This window comes from Triplophysa dalaica, chromosome 18, assembly GCF_015846415.1.
Source record: "Triplophysa dalaica isolate WHDGS20190420 chromosome 18, ASM1584641v1, whole genome shotgun sequence".
In the NCBI taxonomy this organism is placed as follows: domain Eukaryota; kingdom Metazoa; phylum Chordata; class Actinopteri; order Cypriniformes; family Nemacheilidae; genus Triplophysa; species Triplophysa dalaica.
This window is the reverse complement of record NC_079559.1, coordinates 3,490,776-3,515,632: the sequence shown is the minus strand read 5'-3', so window position 1 is coordinate 3,515,632 and position 24,857 is coordinate 3,490,776. Positions and strand designations below refer to the sequence as shown.

Below are 24,857 nucleotides of genomic sequence, written 5' to 3'. Positions count from 1 at the left end.
CAAAACCAAGCACGGTACTATCTACAGTGCCAAACTAGTATTCTCTTTCTTTAAGAAGAACACGTTTTGTGACATTTTGACTAAGCCATCGTGTCACCGTAGACAGATATCTGTCTTAGTTAAATTATGCACTCAACATATTTTTTAATCTTATATTAGCCCTCAATTTGATAAAAGTGTGGGCAAGTTCTTGTGATCATTCTTTAGTTATTCATTGCACGTTCTTTTGAAGCCAATAAAGTCCAAAATCTAATTTATACCGCTTTAATAACCAACATTGGAGTGAAACAAAAAAGAACACATGCAATTTATTAATTTAATTCAGGAGAGGGTTTTAAATTACAAATGCATGTAAAATTGGTAATTAGGGAATGTTACAATATTGACAAAAATGAAGGAAAAAAAGCTTTCGGCTAAATAACTTTAGCAACTTTAATAAGGCATCAAAAACAAACTTTAAATTAACCGAGGTTAAACACAAAATACTGTACTGCTTATTTTAATTACAGACGTGATTCTATCGCTTTAAGATTTTAACATTCGCTAACATGCGAATTTTGTTGATGTGTTAAAATACAAACATTACATTTAAAGGTCCAGTATGTATGTAGAGGATCTATTAACAGAAATGTAATATAATATACATAAGTGTATAAAGACCTTACATAATGAAGCGTTATGTTTTTATTACCATAGAATGAGCTACTATCTTCATACCTCCTTACATGGAATTCGCCATGTAGTTTCTACAGTGGCCCTAAACAGACGAACTGCTCTTCAGAGTGAAGAAGAGAAGAGAAAGAAGAGAAAACATGACGACATCTTAGTTCTATTTCAGCCACCGAAGTGCTTCGAAAGGGAGGTGTGAGTGATGGAGAGAGCCTTTGGTTGCAATTTGCAACATCACCGCAAAAAATTACACAATCACGACCTCACCGATGCCGTTAAAGTGACAAGGTCCTTAAAATGACTTGCCATTGCTATTACTTTGCAGTCTACATTAAAAATGAAGAAATATGAATAAAGACCTGGTGCATTTAAAAAAGGTGAAATAATATTGATCAGTTATCTAATGCCAAGAAACCACAATGTAAAAATATAAGTTTAAATTCACTTTAAATTCACTGTAAGAATGCACACAGTCCAGCACTTCACTATCAACCTGAGCTGTGATGTCAATGCCAACAGACAGGGGTAAAATATAAATCCTTCCGACAGTTTTAAGAGCCCTTAAAAAACAGAAACAGAGAATTGCTGGTTACAATGAGAGAGAGAGAGAGAGAGAGAGAGAGAGAGATCTGATTTTAAAAAAATCATACCGAGGAATAAGCCCAGAAAAAAAGAAAAATGTACACGTCCAGTTATTCCAAAACTGTATGACTAGGAAGCTTATCGTGATTTATATTTCCTTACAAAAAGCAATCATACAACTTAAAGGGACAGTTCTTGGCCACCATTGTAAACCATAATAGGAAAAATGACAATGGCAGTCAAAAGTGCCTTTTGCTTTCCTGCTTTCTTCAAAACACTTTATTTTGTGTTCAACAGAACATAGAAACTTACAAAGCAATTTTTCCTACAATGGCAGTCAATAGTTATCAAGAAATGTTTGGTTACAAGCATTCTTCCAAATATCTTTCTCAGAACAAATTAATTCATACAGGTTTGGATTAATACAGAATTTTCATTTTTGGGTTCACTGTCCCTTTAAGAAGGCTTGGCTGTACATCACTTACTTTCGTGTATCAAGATTGAAGGTTGAGTAAATAAGGACAGAATCTTTATTTTTGGGTGAACTATTTCTTTAAAGATGTGTTCATGGGCCTGTGCCTGCTCCTGCATGAGCATTATGCTTTTACACAAACAACCTGACAGCATGACTCAGTGTTTGTCGCCGGGCCATACGCTGGCTGAACTACCGTCTTGGGGCGAGTTCTTATGTCGCCCCCCCCTCTGCCCCCTCCTCTCTGCTCCCCAGCCTCGCATCACAAAATAGGACCAATCAGCACCTTTGTCCTCTATGTTTACCAGTCATTTTCGTCTGTGAATATCACTACAGCCCATGATGTGCCAAAGCAGTGGACTCTGGAGACTGTAGCAAATTTGAACCTTTCAGCAGTTCACTAGTGAAGACAAATGGCCGGCGTGTTTGGGGGCCCTCGTGAGTGATCTGTATTAATGCCTGGCAGGGATTCAGCGCGCTGCATATGCTAACTCCATTAGAGGGTCAGAACCTGGCTCTGTCTGAATCCCCTACACCCTGGGGGGGCTGGATATAAAAATCTGCAGGTGCGGAAGCACGCGAATGTGTGTGCAGCGGAACAACGTTGTACACAAGTAGATGAATAAACACGCTTTCTGGATTTGAGCCTGTGACACAATGCACTGTGTGCTTTTTCGGCCGTCTGTTGCCGTGGTTTTCCCACCCTGTGATGCATATGTACATGCATATATACATTCTTTAATATTCTGTAACGCACAGATGAGATGTTGCTGCGCACTTCTACGTATGAACATCCGCATATCTGACTGCTATATATAGTATTTGTAGTATTATTGATTATTATGGACCATGGGTGTGGCATTTTAAAAGTTATACTATAAACTACATAAGATAACATAATTAGGGATGTCAAATGATTAATTGCGATTAATTGCATCCGGAAAAAAAGTTTGCGTTTCATTATATATGCATGTGTACTGTGCATATTCATGTTTTTAATCAAAAACACATACATGCATATATTTAAGAAAAAAATAATAAAGGTTTATATATCATTTCAATTACTGGTAAATATAAACAAATACATCTAAATATGTATACATATTTACATACATATATGTGTTTATGTTAATAAATAAATAAATAAAATGTACAGTACACTTAGACATGTATAAGGTAAACACAAATCGTTTGACATCCCTAAATAATATCATGTAATACAATATATTATAAACTATGTCAGATTATTAATAACGATTAATCGCATCCAGAATAAAAGTTTACATAGTATATGTCTGTGCACTGTGCATGTTCATTTTGTAATCATAAACAAATACACATGCATGCATATATTTAGGAAATATGTAAAAATGTTTATATATAATTTCAATTAATGGTGAATATAAATAAATACATCAAGATATTTCCTTAATATGCATGTACAGTATGTGTATGTGTTTATAAATACAAAACTAATATGATCAGTACACAGACATACATTGTGTATACACAAACTTCTATTCTGGATGCGATTAATGCAATACAATACAATACAAACTTAATTTTTATTAAAAACTTTAAATATTCCTAGTATGCGGATTTATGATATCCTCTACATTGAATTTCGGTAGTATTTTTTTCCAAATCAACATATATTAAAATAAATAATTTTTTGTGCTCACAAATGGACATTATATCCATATTATTCACAAACCTTAACATCTGTGCACACACATGTCAAGCCAATACACACTCATATACGTCAACAGTCCTTCTGAGCTGTCAGACCAGATTATATGCTGCTGGAAACAGGGGCATGAAATCTGTGGCAGCTGCCCCAGGCTGCAACACACAAGGCTGCGGGCTCACTCGCATAGACGACACACAAACGCATGCATCACATACACACACAAACCAAACAGACAGACATACAAGAATAACAGTGAGACGGAGAGAAAGTGTAAAGGACAGGCCGCATACCTGAAATAACACCTGGAGCTTGTTCCCTAGTCATTTCGCCTCTGTAATCCATTGCATTTTTGACTGGAACAGGTTATTTAACAGAAGCATGCAGGGTGGTGTTTTTAAAGATGATGAAGAAAATTGGAATAACGTGCACCGATGAAGCGCACACAATGAGACCAGGAACGTGCATTAAGATTTCATGTCGACTCAAAGAAATAAGCACACACACACACACACAAAGCATACACAAAAACATTGCAAACCAGCCTCAAATATCCACATCCGCACTTTTACATCCTAAGAAACACGTGAATGATTTCAGCATTTCTGGCCAAATAGCTCTACACCTCCAACCCGAGCAGACTGCACTTGTTTAATATGCAGCTCTGCTATATCCTTTTCCCCCCTGAAGACAGGCTCTAATTCAGCGTAATTGCTGCTTGTCATTTTGTGCAAAGCTACTAAAAAAACCCAGAATGACTCTTAACATTGTGGGGTGGAAGTCTGCAGGGTCAGCACCGACCAAATACCGCCTGAGCTCAGCACTTACGGACGTGATGTACACGACACATAACACACAGCGACTCAGGGACGAATAACATCACAGGGCCAAATATATCTCCTGACTCAAACAAGCAGAATCCATATTTGAGAGACAACTGTTTAGAGATAAAGTATAGAAAACTGTTCTATGTAAAACTATATTATACGATTATTTTGTCGAGTCCTTCACTCATAGCAATGTTTGTCGAGAAAAGCCTACGAATAAGTAATTATTAAAAAACATTGCATTATTGTGGCAAGCGTGTATTGCTACAGATTGACCTCAATAATATCACCATAAGTTCACAGCAATGTATTTCATTGTCATTTTGTAAGCTTGCCTGCACGCGCTTTCTGATTCTGATTAAAATAAATATCCTGTCATCTTTCATTCAGCCTCATGTCATTCAAAACCTGCATATGACTCGTTCTACTGTGTATCACAAAAGGAGATATTTGAATCATATAATATTTTTAGCTGAATTACGGCCATTAGGACGCGGCAGAGGCCGGGACCGGGGTGTGACAAAGGGGCCCCTAAAGCCCTCGGCGAAAAAAAAATCAACAATTTTGATGCGTATCCCATACATACTTTTACATGTAAATAAGAAACTTGGTACAAATGTAGATCTCATCGAGCCAAACAACTGTCAATGTCATATGCTCCGCCCAACATGAAGTTAGCAATTTACATTGGTTTGTAAAGGGCGTGTTTGGAATTTGCGATACTAAATGCGTGTCTCAAGATCCCCATCCGTTCTGGGGCGGTCTATCCAGCTGTTAAATTGACAGTTAAATTGAAACGCCCTGTCTTAATGCAACACAATTAACCCCTTGTGTAACCGCGGACCACCCGACGGCCGACCCTCATCTCGCATTCATTCTCACCTTCATTCTCACATATGCAAATGAAACTATTTCAATTCCAATCTTTGCATTTCAAGCTTTACACAGTAGAATCAAAATGATGCTCACATTCAAGAGCAAATTGGTCAGGTGGATTGGCAGGACGTTTTGTTGAATATGACACGCTTCATATAAGCTACGGAGATACAATCAATATAGCGTAAAGCCAGCTGAAATTAAATTAAATGAAACGCCTCTCTGGAATACAAGCCGTGCATTTTGCGGTCAAACATTAGTATGTTATGATATATTGCATAATTGACCGTTGTCCCAGATTGAGCTAGTTTGTCCCTAGTGTCATTCCGCAATCTCTTTCTTCTCACATAATAGAATCGTTTCGACTCGAATCAATATTGCATGGCCATTTGTTTATTTATTTGGTACATTCGCAAAGCAAGCCGTTTAGGGTGATACAGGACCCCTCCACTTTGCACTGGGGTCTCGATTACCCCGTCAGCGTTTTATTTGCAATTAATGACCGTCTAAGTCTACATTATCCCTTACATAATGCCTTTCATCAATAAATAATGGACATTATGCAATGCCTAACAGACCAGCGCCTGATGTACTCACACAAATGTGATTACGTCCAAAAAAAACAAAAGCGCTTGAATGCACATTTACTAATGATCTGTTCTGCATTACTGTATATAAAAAAATAATGCTTGTTAATGATGGGTCGCAAAGCGCAATCCAATATTGTAATGAGCTAAGACGCATTTAGTGTGAATGATCTAACATTATGTGGCAGCTACATCTCAGTCAGTGAATGAAATGTTACAGATATTTAGAACGTGGTCTCACCGTGACGGTTTTAATTCGGCCGCCGCCTTTGGTGCAGGTCCAACCAGAGCGATTGAAGAGAAGCCCGCAAATCTCGCCTTCTGAACACGGAGTCATTTCGCACCACTGCTTGCTTTTCACTATCCGAGCTGCAAACACAGAAAAACAAGTTTACATGGATTTTTCTTTTAGCTGGATTACATTTGACGAAACCTAGAAAACAAATTATTATGTGTGGACAACACAAGAACTCACAAATTAGCAAGTGATTTTTATTATTGCTTAAGTGTTTTGTTGGTTTGTTTTGCTGTAAAACACTTTGTCCTTTTTTACAAAACAGTATTACAGTTTTTCAAATGAGCTCAAAGTTACTTTCAAGAATCGTCATTTATTTGGTCTTCATTTTAACCCTGTTAGTTTCCAGCTAGGCGTCTTGTTCAATTTCTTGCCATTGAATAAATAGTAACAAACCATAATTTATTATTTAATCTCATTTTAACCATAATCTGAAATATTTCTCATTTATGGGGTGTCTTGTAAATTTTGGTTGACGCGAAACTTTGATCCAAAGGCATCCAAAACGAAAGCAACCTTCACATTGAACATAAAATATGGATTTGTGTATGTAAGTGGATTTGAGATTATGGTAAATCATGCATGTTTCAGTAAGCAGCCTGCAGGCCGCCGCTCTCAGCCTTTCATTATCTTCCCTCGTAGAACTTCTACCATAAAACAAGTCAAAGAGAGCTACATCAGACATGTGTACGGTCTGAGGCTCTCTCTCTCGCGCTTCCCGTGTTTGCTCAGTAGATCCCGGCTAAGTTTCATAAACCCCTGCTGTTCTTGCGGTTGAGGCACAGATCAACCAGCCTTGAGAAGGTGGTGGGAACAAAACAGGTCAAAGAGGGATGTGAGGCATCAAACAGTCAGAAGAGCAGCACAACATCTTTGTGTCTTCCTATCACGCACACCAGAGGGAAAGATGTGGTCTGAAGAACAGACGGGTCTCTTTAATACAAATAATAATTGTTTCTTTGCGATGACACTGAGAGTGAAATGAGGCCTTTGGCTCAGAGACATCAACAAACTTTCTGTTCGGAAAAAGATTGAAATGTCTCATTTGTCGTTTCAAAATAGATCTCAACAATATCACAAAGCTCAGCTCAGATTTCACGAGATATCAAAGTCTGCTATCAAGCCGGCGATTTCAATGTGAACATTTCTCATAAAATTCTTCAGAGATGAAATTACCTATGCTGTGCACGATTTCATAGCCCTAAATTTGTACAGCTCTTCACTCATTTGCTTCTATTCACTGGATTTTAGAAGAAATGTCTGAATCAAGGCTCATGCTTCAATGAAACATTTGACAGAAATCCATTAATCAAAAAATCCTGAGCCATTCAAATCCCAGATATGCGAAATATCTAGGTTAACCCTAAATATCCCAACAATAACAAAAATGATCAACTTATTTATTAATCGTGTCCTCCAAAGTTCCTTCGTGACGCAATTTTCAATCCACAAAATTTCAATTCCTGTTTTTGAACATTTCCGCTCAAGATATGTTTGCAATAATTTGCTTGATCCGAGACACATAGCAGGACTCATGGCAGTACTTATGAATATTGAGTGTGATATGGTTTTCAAAGCTCTATCTGGGCATTTATCAAAGTAAGTGGGTCTGCTGAAATGAAGGATTATGGCTTTAAAGCGATCCGGAGCAAAAGCTCTGGACAGCCGAGCCAGCGCTACAGATCTCATCCAAGTCCCCCTGTCCCCGGGGGCCAAAAAACAATCAAATCCAGCTCACATCACATAAACAAGCCTCCCTCCGAGGGACAGTATTCAAAAGCACAAATACAACTGGGCCATGAAGAAAGAAAACAAAGAGAGCTAAAGAAAATCAATGGGCTTAAATGAAGCTGGAACGCTTCAGAGAGGTATTTAGTGCACAGTCGGTCAGGGTGTCTAAGTTGCGATACCTCATTCTGAAGTGGGGTTATATTGAGGTAACGATCGTCACTACACACTGTTTCAGTTGGAATGTAAAGTTCTGGAGTGCGTGGACCAGCACTATGAGCTCAAAGAAATATCTGCAGAAATCTCACACATCAATAAACTTAAGGCCATGATTTCTCTCCTTTAGCTGAGCTTTGACACTTCTGTGGATATAAGATATACTGTTATATCAAATAAATGTATAATCTATGATTGCTGAATGGAAGAAAATAAACACCATCCCACGCTAGTCCGAATCTGGATTTATATAGCAATAAATAAATCTTGCAACAATACGAATATTACAACAGACCTTGACACACTAATGGTAAAGTTAGGCCTACAAACCCTCAATTCATGTACGCACTCATACTCGTACTACGCAAACAATTACTCATGCTAGTACTGAATTCAAGCAAGTACTCATACTAACTGGCTTGGGACAAGTAAATATTGCTGCTGTCGTTCTGAAACCTTGTATCTTCATATTTCGTAATTTTTTGTTGTTGCCATAAATCATTATTATTAGTAACCTTTTATGTTTGTCACTGGGGTTTGCAAATATCAAACCAATAAAATGAGTTGAAAAGCACTTTTTAACTTTGAGAACGCAGTATTTAATCTTTCAAATAGTAAAAAATGTCCATCTCCTGAAAACAATGAATTTGGACATCCGATGTTTTGGAAGGACAGCAACGATATACTAGAACTAGTACTGACTTCAAGCAAGAACTCATACAAGCTCTAGTTTCAGCTTCAAGCAAGTACTCATGCTTACTGAATCAAGGCCAGTACTCATATTCAAACTTGCACTTGTACTAGTACTAAACTCAAACAAGAACTAATACTAGTTCTAGTTCCAGCTTCAAGCAAGTACTCATCCTAACTGAACTGAGGCAACTACTCATAAGCAAACTAGCACTAGTACTGAACTCAAGCAAGAACTCATACTAGCACTAGTACCAGCTTCAAGCAAGTACTCATACTAACTGAATTGAGGGACGAACTCACACTCATATTAGCACTAGTACTGACCTCAAGCAAGAACTCATACTTGCTCTAGTTCCAGCTTCAAGCAAGTACTCATACTAACTGAATCAAGGCAAGAACTCATATTCAAACTTGCACTAGTCCTAGTACTGAACTCAAACAAGAACTCATACTAGTTCTAGTACCAGCTTCAAGCAAGTACTCATACTAACTGAACTGAGGCAAGTACTCAAATTCATAATAGCACTAGTATTGACCTCAACAAGAACCCATACCAGCTCTGGTCCCAGACTTTAAGCTAGTACTCATAAAAACCAAACTGAGGTAAGTACTGATAATAGCACTATTCCTGAAAACAAGTACTCATAATGGCTCTGACTTTAAGCAAGTACAAGTTGGTATAAGCCCTGGTAGTGACTTCAAGTCACTCATAGGACTCAAACTAGAACTAGTACTGTATATCAACAAAGGAGCCATTCTGTCTATGTCCCTATTTGGTTTAACCTAAACAGTACAGCAAGAAACCATGATTGCTACACATCGATCCAGACTGTTCAGAATAATCAGAATAAAAAAAGTATCTAACAAGTACTGACTTAGACCAAGTACTAATACAAGCACTAGTACAGACCTCACATATATAGAACTTCTTAAAAAAGAAACACTATGCATATACAAATCTGTAAAGGTGCTTTTCTGTTCCACAGGAGGCTTTAAATCCCAAATCTAAACCTTTAATATACAAACATGAATATACTCTTAATTATCATTAATGCATGTGAGATGCATATGTGCACCCTGCTTATTCGGCACAATGTAGTGCTCTAACTAGGCCACACAGGAAGCAGAGAGCGGCAGATTACAGCACACTCAGAGTTTAGCAGATATTTTCGTACCCTATTTGTTTCATCTGAAGCCTGATGAGTCTCTGCTCTCCGCAATACATTCGACCCGCAAACACGTGCTCTCCCCGAGAGCCATGCGCCCCCCCTCCAAACTCGCTGATCATTAACCGTTGGCAAAAAGAGGGAACAGGAATAGTTTCTCTTTCAGGGTCAGTGTATATGGGCCAGGCATATGCAAAATATACCCAAAACACTCGCACAAAAGCACCATCAATGCGGCAACACAAAGCAACCAGATAATTTTCTATTTCCACTTTCCCTTGAATATGAAGAAAGATAGTTACCACCCACTGACCAGTGCGCTTCGGCTGAGAAAACGAGTCCAGCTTCAAACAGGATGAATCACACCTACGCACACACCATTTCCCATGGCACTGTTGTTCCGCATCATGACTCAATTCGTCTGTGTGTTCGGATGCAACACCTGAGCCGGTTCCATCCAGCATGACACACCTACGCCGTAAACTCTGACACAGACATGCTGGCGGAGGGACAAGGGCCTCGGGAGACCGGGCCCCCACATGCACTCTGTCTCCCCCCGACCATCTGCCCCCTGGACCCATCTGCCACACATTAGCTCACCTATAGACTACCTACGCAGGAACAGAACTCAACAGAAATATATTTCCTGCACATTGTATCCATTTCATGAAATTCTTCAATAAAGTCTACGGCTTGAAGCAGCTCCAAAATGACATTATCGTGTCCGATTCACTGGAAAAAAAGACGGAAATCTGGAGGAAAAAGTATGAGATTTGGCGATTATGAGAAAATAAGTGTAGGATATATACTGTCGTGCTCTGTCTCATACACAGCTCTGGAAATATGAACTCTAGAGACTTAACTAAAGAAATATTTTATAGTTTATACCCATTTATTGGAATTATTAGGTAAAATAATTTTTTTTCTGTAATTCTGTGAAAAATTTACAAATATTTCCCAAATTCCAAATTAAAATAATGTAAAACAATTTATTTAAACTGTAATTACGTTTTGCAAACAGATAACTCAATCCTTTTGAATTTATTTTAGTAACAGTTATAAAATGAACATATCCTCTCTGTCCTTTTGTTTTTTAGGAAATTAATTTAAATTAATAAATACTTGTTGTTAAAGTTGAAAAGCAGTTTTTAATACTTTATATTGGTTAGATATTTGACAAAACCAGTGACAAGCAAAAAGGTAGACTAATAATAATGATTTATGGCAAATAATAAAATCATGAAATGTGGAGATTTCAGAAGGAAACCAGCTATATGATGAAATAATCGTGAATTCTCACATTACTGTTGGGTGACTTTATATCATTCCAAAGGTTTGTTTCTATTTCTTACAACACACTAGACTTGATTTGCCACAATACAATAAGAGTATTCATTTTAAAACAGAATTAAAGGCATCGCCATATCAATTTAACCATATATCACTAAATGCAACATGATCTTGAATAGCTTTTTATAGCTTCTCATTGTAACTGTGATTTCTCTAATCGGTAAATCTACCCTTTAAAATCCCAAGTAGTGCTGTGCAACACAAGCATACTCCCTCGTCTAACAACTTTAAAACTCACACTAGCTACGTGCGAAATGTGTATACACCTTAGGTAAAAACCCATTTCACCATTGAGATTTTGAATGCCATTTTAAATGACAGACCTCTACCGTTCAGCTCCGTAAAGCAGAAGACACGAGGTCCAGACGGATGGAAGGATACATCTTTAATGTCCTTCACATTCTCAAAAACTGCAGTCGTCTCCGCACGCCTGTCATTATCTACTGTGCAATTCTCCAGCGAGCGCGTACGCGCCTGTAACAGGTCTTTCTTTAATGGATCCACCACTAATGGAGCATGAACGAAGCAGAGAAAGCCAATAAAAATCAATTCCCCACTGCTGTAATTATGGTTCTCTCTTGGTTAATTACTCTGGTCTTGCCGTTACAAAGTGCTACTAATGTGTGGTTGAAGAGCCTGAGATCTCACATTACCAAAAACACTATCGCGCTGAAGAAGCGAACCGTTAACCCCATCTGTCAGGAGAATAGGTTTGTCCGCCACGAACACCAACAACTAGCCTCACATTCAGGTTAACAACCTAAAGTCGTCATCCCTCGGAGATACTCCGCCGGATCCGGGGTTCAGTGGAACAGACAGAGCCGTTCTTTCTCAACCACAACGGCAGTCAGCAATTCAAAGACTGAATTTGTTCTTTCCCCTTTTCAAAAGCTTCAGCTGTCCTCCTGTGTGACAATAACATGTCGGTGACAGCAACGTTTCTTTACATGTGACTATTGTGTTATATCCAGAGTTTGACACTAGAAATAAAAAGAACACAATGCAAATGCGTCAGTAAAGTCGAACGGCATGATGTGACTTGTTTCATGCTGAGAGCGGATAAGTGCGTGCACCGTAGGCTACTGGTGTGTGTGCGTGCATGTACACAATGTGAAAGTGTACGTGTGTGGGCTGTATCTCACCATCCACGCACGCTGGTCGGGCCCTTGTAGTGCCAGCGATCTGTCCTCTACGGCAGGCGCAGCGGGCCGTCTGCCTGGCGATGGTGCGCTTGGGTTGACTGCTGTCTCTATTCAACATCACAATCTCACACGTGCCTACTGGCAACTGACCTGTGGAGCACACACATACACACACGCTTTAGTAACAGTCGTGGCTTTCAAGTGAATGAATACAGTTTTATACAGACATTAGATATCACAGTGAAAGGTTTGGGAGACAAAAACACATGCAAGCTGTTTCCCAAAATAAATGTAAATGTGTTTAAGTTTTGTGTGTTTAACGTGTTGCTATTTTTAATTGGTAGCCGTTTGTGTTCTGGGTTTTGAGGTCACACTGTGAATTTGTGTTAATGTTCTAATTTGCATAATTACGAGGTCGATAACTCGTTCTCTGGCGCATACACACATGGGTTATTGACAAATAAACTGTAACGTGTGTCCTTTAAGTAAAAAGTTTGAAAATATATTATATTATCAATAATATTCATAATATAAAAATAGCATGAGGAATATGTATATTCATTGTTGTTGTTTTTTCGTACATTTTTCTTGTCACACCACAGGACACAATTTATTTGTTAACTACCCACATATGTGCTTGAAACTTTCAAACATTTTATATTCAATGTACAATAATTGTAACTTAAACTACATATACACAACATTCACGCGTGTACATAAAAGTGCATATACTGTAAATTTTAATAATATGCAGTCATTCATGAATGAAACCCATTATGTTATTAGTGAATATATGTTCTTTTTTTCAAAACATATTATTTGTTAGAAGATATTAAAATATTAGATTTATATTTACTGTTTAAGAAATAGATAAATAAGACATTATTATATTAACATTTTAAGACTTATTTACATATCTTGAATACAATTTGTGGCTAATTGCAATTCAACAAAAATATATGGAAATATACTGAAACATATGCAATATATTAAATGATACATTTCCATATACTAAAACCATGTGCTTATATTTTTCAGTTTATGAAAAGCAGCAATTCCTTGTGAATAAATTGTAATACATTATTTGTAATATTACATGTAATTACATTTAATACAATACAATATATTATTCTGTATTTTAAATATATTTTGAATGATTTCATAGGGAATCTATTCTATAATGGTGGACAAATCTCTTTTGTCAACATGTGACCAAATAATACAGACACCTATTTCTATTTATTTTACTTTTTCTAAAAATATATATATATATATATATATATACAGTATAGCTTCATATACTATCTGTTAACTGAGACCCGTTTCACAGCAATTTTGCATTGTTGTCCTTTACCTCAATTGCAAGTGGATAAAAGCGTCTACTAAATGACTAAATGTAAATTCTATATTTTGACAGTTAACATATAGGAAAATACATTTTCTTTGTGTAAGGGAAAACTGTGTTTATTTAGATGTATTTCCTGCAAAACAAGACGCTGGTACAGATTGAGAAAAACATGCAATCCAAAAGATCTCCACACCCCAGTGCTGGCACGGACCAAACCGAATTGTTGAACATTATTCTTCTGGATCTCCAAAAACACATCCAGAGAAGCATTTCTTAAACCCCCCAAACCAGGCAGTGGTCCATCTTTAAAAGGAATTAAGCTGAGGAACAACTCATTTTCTCATCTGGGAAAAGACCGTCAAAAGAAACAAAGACAAATATGTGAGACCAGAAACTTTTGAAGGTGCTGCTTTATATAAATCATAGCTTTTTTGCTTTACATTGGAGTTGCCGATTTTTGTTCCAGTCTTTCATAAAAGCACAATATCTTTTTTTCCTGAGAGACCACTTCCCCTCAAAGACTGCTTGCTCTGACAGGCATAAATGCTTGGCTGAGTATTTCTGACACTCTCAGTGTGCTGGCAAAGCTTACTTTCTATTCAAGTGACCACAATGACCAACAAGCTGTAGAGAAGAACGAGAACGCGTACGGCAAGACATTAGCTGACTCATACATACCTAATCATAATTCAAGACTTCCTCTTTCCTATGCTTCCTGTATTCAGCCCTTTGTGTTCCATCAAAAAAAGCAAGCGGGTACAACTCGGCTTTTAAAAAATGGCCGTAAAAGCAGATTTACAATATTAATTAATCTTATGTGATACTGTGAAGGGCCAACAGAGATGTAATGAAAGGGGATTTTTTATATCTGTAATAGAACTTTAGGAGAGTGATGAATCACCATCGACTGCTGTAAGATTCTCTTTCACAGAAACCTCATTTCAAGGGCACAATAATTCACTCTGATCAGAACCAATACAGGGCCAATCAGATCTCATCGGCCCAAAAAAGCGCAACAAATTAGTACAGCCTCCAAAACGCGATGACACCGCATGAGCACCTTAATCAATGCGAGATGCAGAACGCATGAAAATCCCAAATCACTTACAAAGGACAAATCACTGTGTCTATTCACTCACAGTATTCTCTGGCCTTCCACACGTCAGCCTTGATTTAAGTTTTAAACGAATGCTGATTGCGGTCCAGAACGCCTTAATGCCATTCTTCATAATTCAAAACACAACCCCCCCCCCAAAAAAGCACACACACTGTTGCGCTTGACCCCTCAAAATGCAAAGACAGCAGTGTGAGACGATGGAGACGTGACCTGCGCTGATTAAGAAGGACGTCCCGTCTAACACACAATTCCCAAGTGGGTGGCCTCTCAAACCGAACCACCAAACTGTTTCACAGTCCAGCAACCTGAAGAATTACAGTTTCAAAACAACAGATTACGGTCAGCCTGGCCTGGGCAGACACCTGCCTGTCAAGAAGAAAACCAAACTGACGTTGATATGCAATGGACCGGCCACCTGCCATATTTCATCTACGAGAAAAGTACACTGGATGTTATTAATATGCCTAGTTTTTGACATTTACGTAATGAAATCATGTTTGTGCTTGCCTGTGCTTACATTCGATCACACCTATGATGTAGCGGACGGTTGCCAGAGTGATACAAACGGTTTTAAAGTGTTCAGCGTACTTTAAAAAACACCACTAGCTGGTTGCTTAATGGACTATAAAGAAACCCGCTTCCCCAAAGCCATTCCGGTCCCTAGTTTACACTTCTGTTTTCTTGAATAATTTAGTTTGTACACTGCTTTTTAAAGTATTAAAATAACACTAATAAAGTATTTATTAGTAAGTACAAAGACCTAGTAAAACATTTACATTTACATTGTATTGTAATGCAAATATCATACTTTTTACTAGAAATGCACCGATATATCGGACAATAATCGGTATCGGACGATAAAAGAAATTATTCACACTATCGGCCGATGGTTTAAAAACAGCCGGTGATCAGGGCCGATATATATCCTGTCAATCAAAAGAGGACGCGAAGCGGGGGGTCTTGTTCCACACTGAAGGTGCTTATTTTGCGATAACAGCCAGTTGGTTGTACATTATCCTGCTTATTACACAGCTTCTTGCCAGATGAAATGTGAATGTGAATTTGAAATATTCTATTAGCTCATTTTTACCGAAAGCAGACTTTCTGCGAGGAAAAGCTGTTTACTTTCGGTAAGAAACGACATTCAGATGTCATGAACAGGCAATTTGCTTAATAATTTGTTAAAACAATGTCATATATGTTATTAAAAGATAGATTTACATTCTATTTGTAAAAAAAATGTTAAAACGATTTGCTGCATCCGAGTTACAGTCTGCTATTAGTTTTGAGAGGTTGTCACCTGGGAATAACAAACCTGCAAATGTCGCGACTGGCCAATCAGAATCCAGCATTCGAACGAGCCGTTATATGAATTACTAACATTCAGAAAGTGGTATCTCAAATATCACCATGAATAATCGGCTAGCAGTTTCGGTGGAGAAATTTAGTATCGGTGCATCTCTACTTTTACTCCTCTACATTTCCTAAATACACGTTGTATTTTTTACAATATTTACAAAACAGTCGAGTCTTATTTTACTCAAGTATTTTTGCTCAATAGTTGTCCTTGAGGAAAAGTAAGAAAGTAGATAAGTTTGAATGTACTTAAGTATTAAAGATAGTAAAACCATGTAAAAATGTATTTATGAAATGTAGTGGAGTGAGGAAAAAAAATATCAAAAGTAAATACAGAAAACTGTAAAAGTCGAGTGAAAATATGGAAGTGCTCTCCGTCCCTGTTTGTTAAGCAAGTCAAAGACTGACAGCAAGCTATAGCTATCAAGTAGAAGAAAACTTTAATGTGAATCTTATTGAACAATCAGATTTCGGTGGCCATGCTTTTGTGAATAAAGTCGAGTAACTGCTTGACTATATTTTTAATGCAGCGAGACCTTACTGTCTTTTAAAAATGTATGAAATGGCATTCTTCCGCTTAGAATGACTAAGAAAAAACTAATAGCACGATTCTACTCAATAAGCCGCACAATTTGTATATGATTCATGCCCCGAGCGCAACCGCTCCAGGCTCAATTACACACCAGAGATAAATACTCCATTAGCAAGAGTAATAGCCATGCTTACCTTAGCATCACATGCCTTGCCGAGCGGCAATAATTTGTTTACTTAAAGAAAAACATGCCCTATCAACCAATTTTCAGCATGTTCCCACTTCAAAATCATGATTTGGGTGTAAAGTACAAAAAAACACGTTTCCCTGTCCTACTTTGTGCGATGATGCAATATGAAATATTACACATCAAGAGCGAAACTTACTGGCAATTTCAGGCCATGTGTGTCAGATGCAAAGTCTATTGGAATTGTTTTAACCTTGACAAGCGATGGGGGCATCTTGTGGAGTGAAGATGAGAAATCCCAGCAGACATCATTATTGTAAAGACTATGAAGAACGCTGAAGGTCACCTCTCTCTCCCTATCGCTCGCTCTCTGATCATACGTCTCCAAAATAGAGGCACAACCCCTTTCCATAACGGCCCACATTAATCCTCAGCAGCTCAGAATTTAGATAAGAGAATTAACCCCTCCTACAGCCCCCTGATGCCCGTTTCCACGTTTAATACAAATGACACAACAGCCTGTGAAAACGGTCCTGTGCCGCCGGACATAGACTTCTGAGGTTTCGCACAACAGCATCCTCCCCTTGTTTCAACAGCCAGAGGATGAATGGGGACTGACAGAGATAAGCTTGGAAAAGCAGGATACAGAGAGAGAGAGAGAGATAAACAGACAGAGGGATGGATGTGCCAAAATCTTGACAGCCTTTCTATCACAGGTTGTTAAAGTTAATTGATATGACAGGGTGTTTTTCCGCCTGTTTAGTCTAGACGTGATAGACAGAATCGAATGATAGGGATCTACATGTACTCGGCGATTATACACCCAGACCGGGTCACCAAAGTCAGATTTGCTCTTCTCTCTCCTCTTCAGTTTCTCCATCAGAGGAAACAGATTCAGGTCTTCGGTGTCACTTCCAGTCAACAGTTTCAGGTACAACTGCAAGGGAACATGAAGCTCAAAGCAAGTGCGGTTCAAAACTTCCTCCAAACCTGACAGGAGCTTGACACCTGTTTCTTTGTGGATTCTTCGCTTGCTTTCTGTTCCGTTCGTGACTGAAGATAAGGCAAGAAATTCAGGCTTATATGAAACAAAAATCACAGCCGTTAACTCTCACTGTAAATCATTTGAAACAAAGGGAGCATTAAAGGGAGAGTTTACAGAAAATGAAAATTCTCTCATCGTTTGCTCATCTTCATGTTTTTCCAACCCAAAACACCTAAAAAGATATTTTGAAGAACTTTGTTAACCAGACAACATTGGTCCACACTGACGTCAATCGACATTCAAACGCATATCTTAAATATATCTCTTCTGTGTCCCATGTGTTTTGAGTGAGATGAGGGTGAATGAACGATGACCGGATTTTTATTTTGGGTTGAACTGTACCTTTAAGAGTTTAGCTTTTGAAGAAAGAACGGTTGTATTTCTTTTCAGCACATAAAAGATCTTTCAAACTGTGACATTATTTATATCACAAAACGAATTGACTTCTAAACGCTAATTCATTAAATTATTCAAGTATTTTGTTTATATTCTTATTTTTTTAAATATTTCCCTTTATAAAGCAATGATATTTACTCAACAAAATACGATGGTACGATGCCCTATTCTTAAATATCCACAATGTACGTTTTCATTTTTGCATTAACCATTCTTTTAAGCAAAACACGTATAATTTTTTCTGTTTGATGTCAGGTTAAATAAGACCTTCATCATGACCTCCATTTACTCGTGACAGGTTTGTGACATTTACCTACATCCCTTCAGTTCACACACGACCAACTAACCCATCACTATTAATTACACAATTAACAACCTCATTTGTGTAGCCTTGTGTCACACATGAAGAGTCGAATTGTCTTTTTACATGTAGTAGGTTTTCTCCACTATTAACATGTTCAGAAACAGACCTCCTGCATTGTGCATGGAAGAGCCAATTAACCCACGCTATGAACTTCTTTTCAACATCTCTGTCATTCAGCGTTCAACCACAAGTGGACTGAGGGCAACATCATGTCACACGATATCTGACAACGGCAAACAGAGACAGCATTTCTCTCTCTGGAGCAGCCAAGCTAAAATACTGCAGAACACCATGCCATTCATCTTCATATATTAGACACTTCAGAGTTCCTCTCAGCTATGAGAAAGAGATCGCAGGATGAAACAAATTAAGAGACGCGGGCTGAACTGGAGCGGCCCGGCGTTTGACGTGAATTAAATTCGTATTCACCAAGAAATAAAAACTGAAAAATGGATTGCAGAATGGCGCGCAATCGATTTTGCTCTGTAAACCGTCACAGTTTTTCATAAACATTCGTTCACGTCTGCACCTTTATTGCCTTGGCACAAGTGATTTCTTTATGACTTATAAATTATAAATGTCATTAACATCTGGCATGCTGGGAGCTACTTTGCATTCTGCAAACTGTGCTGTTGGAAATGTCATAATCTGGCCTGCCCACCTACACAACATTATGACAGTGGCATTCAGTGTAAAAATAACTGTGGATTCATATGCTGTATGTTAGCCAAGTGATCCCAGAGGACGAATTTAATGCCCAGAGTAACTTTGTCAGTGATATTTTTATAATAGTTTAGGAGAAATTTTAAACAGAGCTACGACATTAACGGAAAATCACACAGATCTCTTTAATATTGACATTTTTTCTCCTAGACATCAAAAGAAGTTAAATGGAGAGGAAACTTGTCTCATATATTTCTCCTGAGAAAAAGAAATCTCACAAATGTCTCAGAGTTTCAGAAGAGATCTGGATGTCACACACTGAGCTCAGATTTGTCAAGTCTGCAATCAAAAGTCAACATTCTTAAAGATCTCAATATGAACTCAAAGATTTCTCATCACGTTTACCCAAATCCAGATTATTTTTTCTCTACAATCTACATTCGTTTTAAACCTCAATACTTTTCATGGAGTTGATCAATCGTCTCATTAGTTTCTATTTTAATTTTTGCCAAGCAATTTTACAAGAAACATTTAAGACATAAAGTGATAGTTGACCTGTCGTTATTTACTCACCCTCTTGTCACTACAAACTTTAATGACTTTCTTTCTTCCGCAGAACACAAAAGAAGATATTTTGAAGAAAGTTGGTAACCGAAGAGCTCTGGACCCCAGTTTACAATCACTTTAAATGAAACACAATTGAGCAATACAATTATCCTCTCTGATGTGTTTCTAAACTTTTTTTGCGTTATTTGTGACATTGCATGAGACCTCTTCTGAAACTCTGGAGAAGATGATTGACATCTTTATACGAGCACATAATCTAAGAATTAGGTCTCCATTTTAACTCTCCATCCCATTATTGCACAGGAGAAGCAATTGAGATATAAAGGAGCTCTCATTGTGATTTACTTTCCCACAAGACGCATTTAAACCGTCTAGTGCATTTCAACAGCAAAGACTGTCCTGCCCAGTGTTAAAAATGGGTAATAGAAGAGGTCAAAAGGTGCCGCGGGTGGCATGGTGAAAACTCTGCGCAGGGGAAACTCTGACATTTCCAAATGTATTGTTAAATAAGCTGGCACCGCTGATGGTGTTGACAGCTCATCCATCTGTCTGTTCCGTGGCCCAGAGTGCACACCCACAGCCAAGCGCACTTTGATTTCCTGTCGTTGCCATGACGAATGGAGGCGCTTTGTGGGGGGGGGGGAACTGTCAGGGCAGGATTCACAGCCACTCACACGTTTCTTTGTTCCTGAACCCCCAAACGGGTCTGCCAGACCAGAGCACGTGTTGCAGGTAACGGGGCCATCTTAGAAGTATCCACGCTGTATCTCTTTCCTCACAGACAAGCACACATCAATCCTGTAAATCCTGAGCCAAACACACTCCATCTGTCTCTCCACCATAGACGCGTTTATTGATATGAATTATTCCAGCTCATAGAGGGGTTTTTGGATTACGTTCAGAGAACAACATCTACTACAAATCAAAGCGCCTTAAATCACCGCCGGTGGTTTTCAGGAGTGAAACACAAACCGTCAGGAATCAATAGATAAATCGTCATCCTTAAGTGTATTCCCTGAAAAAGTTAAAAGTGTGAGATTGTTCTTTTTGGCAAACATTTTCCGAAGCAACGTATAAATCGCAGAAGCGTATGTTTTTTTTTAGGGGCTCGAAATCGATTTCGTTCTTTGTCTACTCCGAGGAGTTTTACTGCTGTGTCATCAGTCACATGACATTTACGGCTCAGATGATTGGCTCAAAAATGTTTCTAGAACCGAGTGCCAACACACTGACTCCTGGGGCTTCATGCACCAGCTGAACAACTGTGTTCGAGATAAATGGGAATGGCATTGAAAAAAAAACTCTGCAGGTATATTAGAACTCCTGGAAACACTGCGTATAGCTCACTGTATATCGGTCTTGGTATATTAAAAGACAACAATTAAAAAGAAAAACAGAATAAACTATGGTGAGCCCACTTGAGCTTGGGTTCGTGTTTTAACAGGCTGCAGATTTGTACATGCAGAGTTGCTGGTTTGCATCTCATAGTGTGAAGCAGCTGAATTACATTTGCACAGTTAGTTTGAACGTGTGACGGTGCAGAAAACGCTCGAACACCATTTAAATCTATTTACAATATTTAACAAATGACTAATCGTCGCTCTGAGCTTTCTGGGGAACTCCACTATGGCAGGAGGGGGAATCTTTTTAATTGGACGCTTGACAATTGATTTTAATCTTGTAAATCGCTCATCTCGTCTCTGTCCTTCCCGTTACGCCAGGCAGCGATGAAAACGGTCCATGCATTATCGGTGATGTCATCACGACGACTCTGTTTTGATTCTGGATGACAGGCCTGCCCTGAGAGGACGGCATAATTAAATGACTAATAAAAACACACCATATCACATCTCCATATCATCTTCCCTTCGTTTTACAAAAACCACCGAGATGTGTATTTGTACGCCGGGTCTTTTTAAAAGGCCATTATAAAGACAGGCGTGATGAAGTTCCTTTATCACACGGCCGCGGAGTTCAAGGGTCAGGGTTTTATCTGTAAATTACGCTTCGCCGAACAGCCGCAAAGGTCGATGGTCACACACGCTGATCAATCAATATCTCACCCGCAGCTTCAGAGGGGTCATGGATATCATTACCGAAATGAAAGGTCATCAGACTACTGTAACCACAGCAATCACAGGCTGTCACTTCCCACCGAAATTCATTCAGTCGTGATGTCTGTGTTACCAGACCAAGCGAATTTCACACAGTCAAGCGGATTTTTAAAACGTTTATTACAACGGTTGTATAATTTGGAGAGAGATTTTTGCTTTGCATTTTTCAAAGCCTTCATGGTGGTCTAAAAGGCCCAAAATACAGCACACAGCTTTGCCACTAACTGCGAGAGCTTAGGTGTGTTTGATCCCCAAAATACAAGACACTGGCACACGCCCACTAATGTGTTCTATGCCGAACGGCTCGATAAACGTAGGGATTTGTGCGGCAGGGTGCCTGTAAATCTGCAGCATTACTGTGCTATTCGGTGTGAGATGAAGAGTTATCATCCTTAATATCTATTATTATACCCTCTGATAACTGCCCCCCATCCCTCCCAGAACCTCATCCCACCCTCCCGACTCTCCCCCCCATTGACAGCCATCTGCAAAACTTCCACATCGGCACACAAGCGCTGTGCACAACTGACATGCCTCCAAATGCCTCTTTAGGGCAGTTAGCTGATCAAACATGAGTCAGATTCGAACCCCAGGACTAAAACCGTGCAGAAATGTCAGACGCACACACACACGCAGGCAAAAAATCATCGCCTGTGGAGCATGTTACAGAGCAGGAATTCAAGTACACACATGCATACAAATGCAATGTTCCCTAAACACATTATTCACAGTTTTTGGATAAATAAAAACCTTAGGAACTTTAGGAGCGGTTGGGTTTTACACTTTAACCATCTGAGATATCACAATGGACTCTTCAAAGCCATGGTGATGCTTGCCCTCTTTATTATGATGTGAATTTCCATAATAATATGACCAGAGTCTCTCAAAGGAGCTTTATCTGTGCTAGGCACTACGCTTGAGTCCCCTGGGTGTTAAGACAGGCACAAAAGCTTGGCTCAGAGATATCTGACAGCTGCATTTTAAGAAAAAACTTAAGAATAGGACCAAATCTGCGGGAAGCCCCTGCAGAGAAAGGATTGGGTCCATTTGGACTGTGCTACAATAAGAAAAGTCATGCAGCGATGCTCAACACTTGCCTTCCTTAAGGAGGTGGGTGTAGATTATCCATAACATAAGAAGGCAGCAGAGAGACGCGCCTCCGCCGGCACAGAGCGCTCGCATCCCCGACTGCATCCTCACTCCGTCCTGCAGAAGATAATCCCAGCGCCCGCCTTAATTCAACTTCAATGCGAGCTGCCTTACTTCCATAGATTGTCACGGGAATGTGGTCGGCACGCGGAGAGAGTTAATCCGAGGAAAATTTAGGACACGCGGCGTTTTCCTTTTTACGCATTTCATATAACACATACAAATTGCATTAAGACGCAAACACGCGAACAATCATTGCTGAACTGTTATTTATCTAATTCGGGATGTGATTTTACAGCACGGAAACGACTCAAAAGCAAAGCAAACAGAAAACTCATCCGAGCAAAGTAAATCAGAAATAATTTCGTCCTGTCTCAGAAATTGCGCAAATCCTTTGCGGTCTGGAGAAGTATCCACAGGGGGTGAAACGGTCAGCGGTGCCAGTCCAATGGTAACAGGTCCAGAATGTACGAATGCTGACTGTAGATGAGCTGCCAGCAGGAGATAAAGATTCAGCTTTTAGATGTCCAGAAATGAGACTTCTTCAGTGTCTTTCCGACGTTCCCAAAACCGCCCGTGTCGTATCACACAGAATCTGCCCTGTGGAGTTACACAGAACAGAGTGAGATGGAAGCATTACACGCATTCCCCGTGATTCGTGTCTGCATTCAAAGCAGAGTTTTCTCTCTCTCTCTCTCTCTCTCTCTCTCTCTCTCTCTCTCTCTCTCTCTCTCTCTCATACACGCACACAAACACATGTGGGGAGGGAAGCAGATATATAAACAGAACAGAAACGCAATCAGCAAACTATCAATCGAGTTAACATATATATTAAAACATCTCTAAGTTATTTTAAATGACGTCTATATGAGTGAATTAATTGTGACAGACAACATGAATTATAGGGTTGTGACTATAATTGCAAGTAAATGAGTGTCTCATGAACGCCGTCTGACTGACAGCTGTCAAAATGCCATTCGACACAACTTAGTGACATAAGTGCCAAAAGTATCAGATGACATTTGTGTCCTGTTTAACAGTCCAATAAAGACATGAAGAAAATTAAAAGGAATCTGAATATTAAATGTTAGTGTTCCTTTGTTTCAAAAAATAGAGAACTGTATTAGAAGCGCTGTATAACTGCATCTCATACATTTTATATTTAAATCAGAATAAACAGGCACGCGATGGTTCAAACTAAACGCAACAGGAACGTCGCGTCCTGGTGTTACCTGCGCAGTTACGCAACACGGATCCCATTCCACTATATGGCACAATTAGGTGATGGCTTATCTCATAAAGGAACATTAACGCGCACATACCTGAGGTGATGAACCTCTCTTAAGTACCTGACCTGATGACAGTTTTAAAAATTAAAAGGCACCGCAAAATATTATTTTGTTAAAACAGCCACATTCCAAAATTCTTCCGAGCCTGCTCTCTGTCTCCCTCTCCCTCTATCTCTACACGTCATTCCCTGGGGAATATGATCAGGTACAGTGCTTCCTCCATATTTTGGTATTCTGTACTGCACTGTGCTCATTCTTTTAACATTCACGACAAAGCTCCATTAGATAAACAATGTTTTTCTCCCGCTAATGGCATGAAAAATGTCCCCCGCATCCTTAGTCAGCGACGTGGACTTAGCCACGCTTTATCTGTTGCAAGAATGAACACATTGTTCCACTATAATAAAGGAATATAGGAACACACAAAAATGATATTGTTA

General features: G+C 38.9%; 1 protein-coding gene across 3 annotated transcripts in view; it reads right to left on the bottom strand.

Moving 5' to 3' along the window:
• Positions 1-24,525, bottom strand: part of tafa5l (TAFA chemokine like family member 5, like) — a 35,820-nt gene extending 11,295 nt beyond the window's left edge. For 2 of the 3 annotated variants that reach the window (XM_056772564.1, XM_056772566.1), the window contains exons 1-3: positions 23,077-23,774; positions 12,291-12,440; positions 5,942-6,069 (exon numbers count right to left, since the gene is read on the bottom strand). In XM_056772564.1, the coding sequence (XP_056628542.1) occupies positions 5,942-6,069; positions 12,291-12,440; positions 23,077-23,173 (375 nt within the window). In that variant the 5' untranslated portion in view covers positions 23,174-23,774. Of the gene's footprint in view, positions 1-5,941; positions 6,070-12,290; positions 12,441-23,076; positions 23,775-24,450 lie in introns of those variants that run through there. The other variant, XM_056772565.1, reaches the window with a different exon arrangement.
• Between the last annotated feature and the right edge of the window lie 332 nt (positions 24,526-24,857).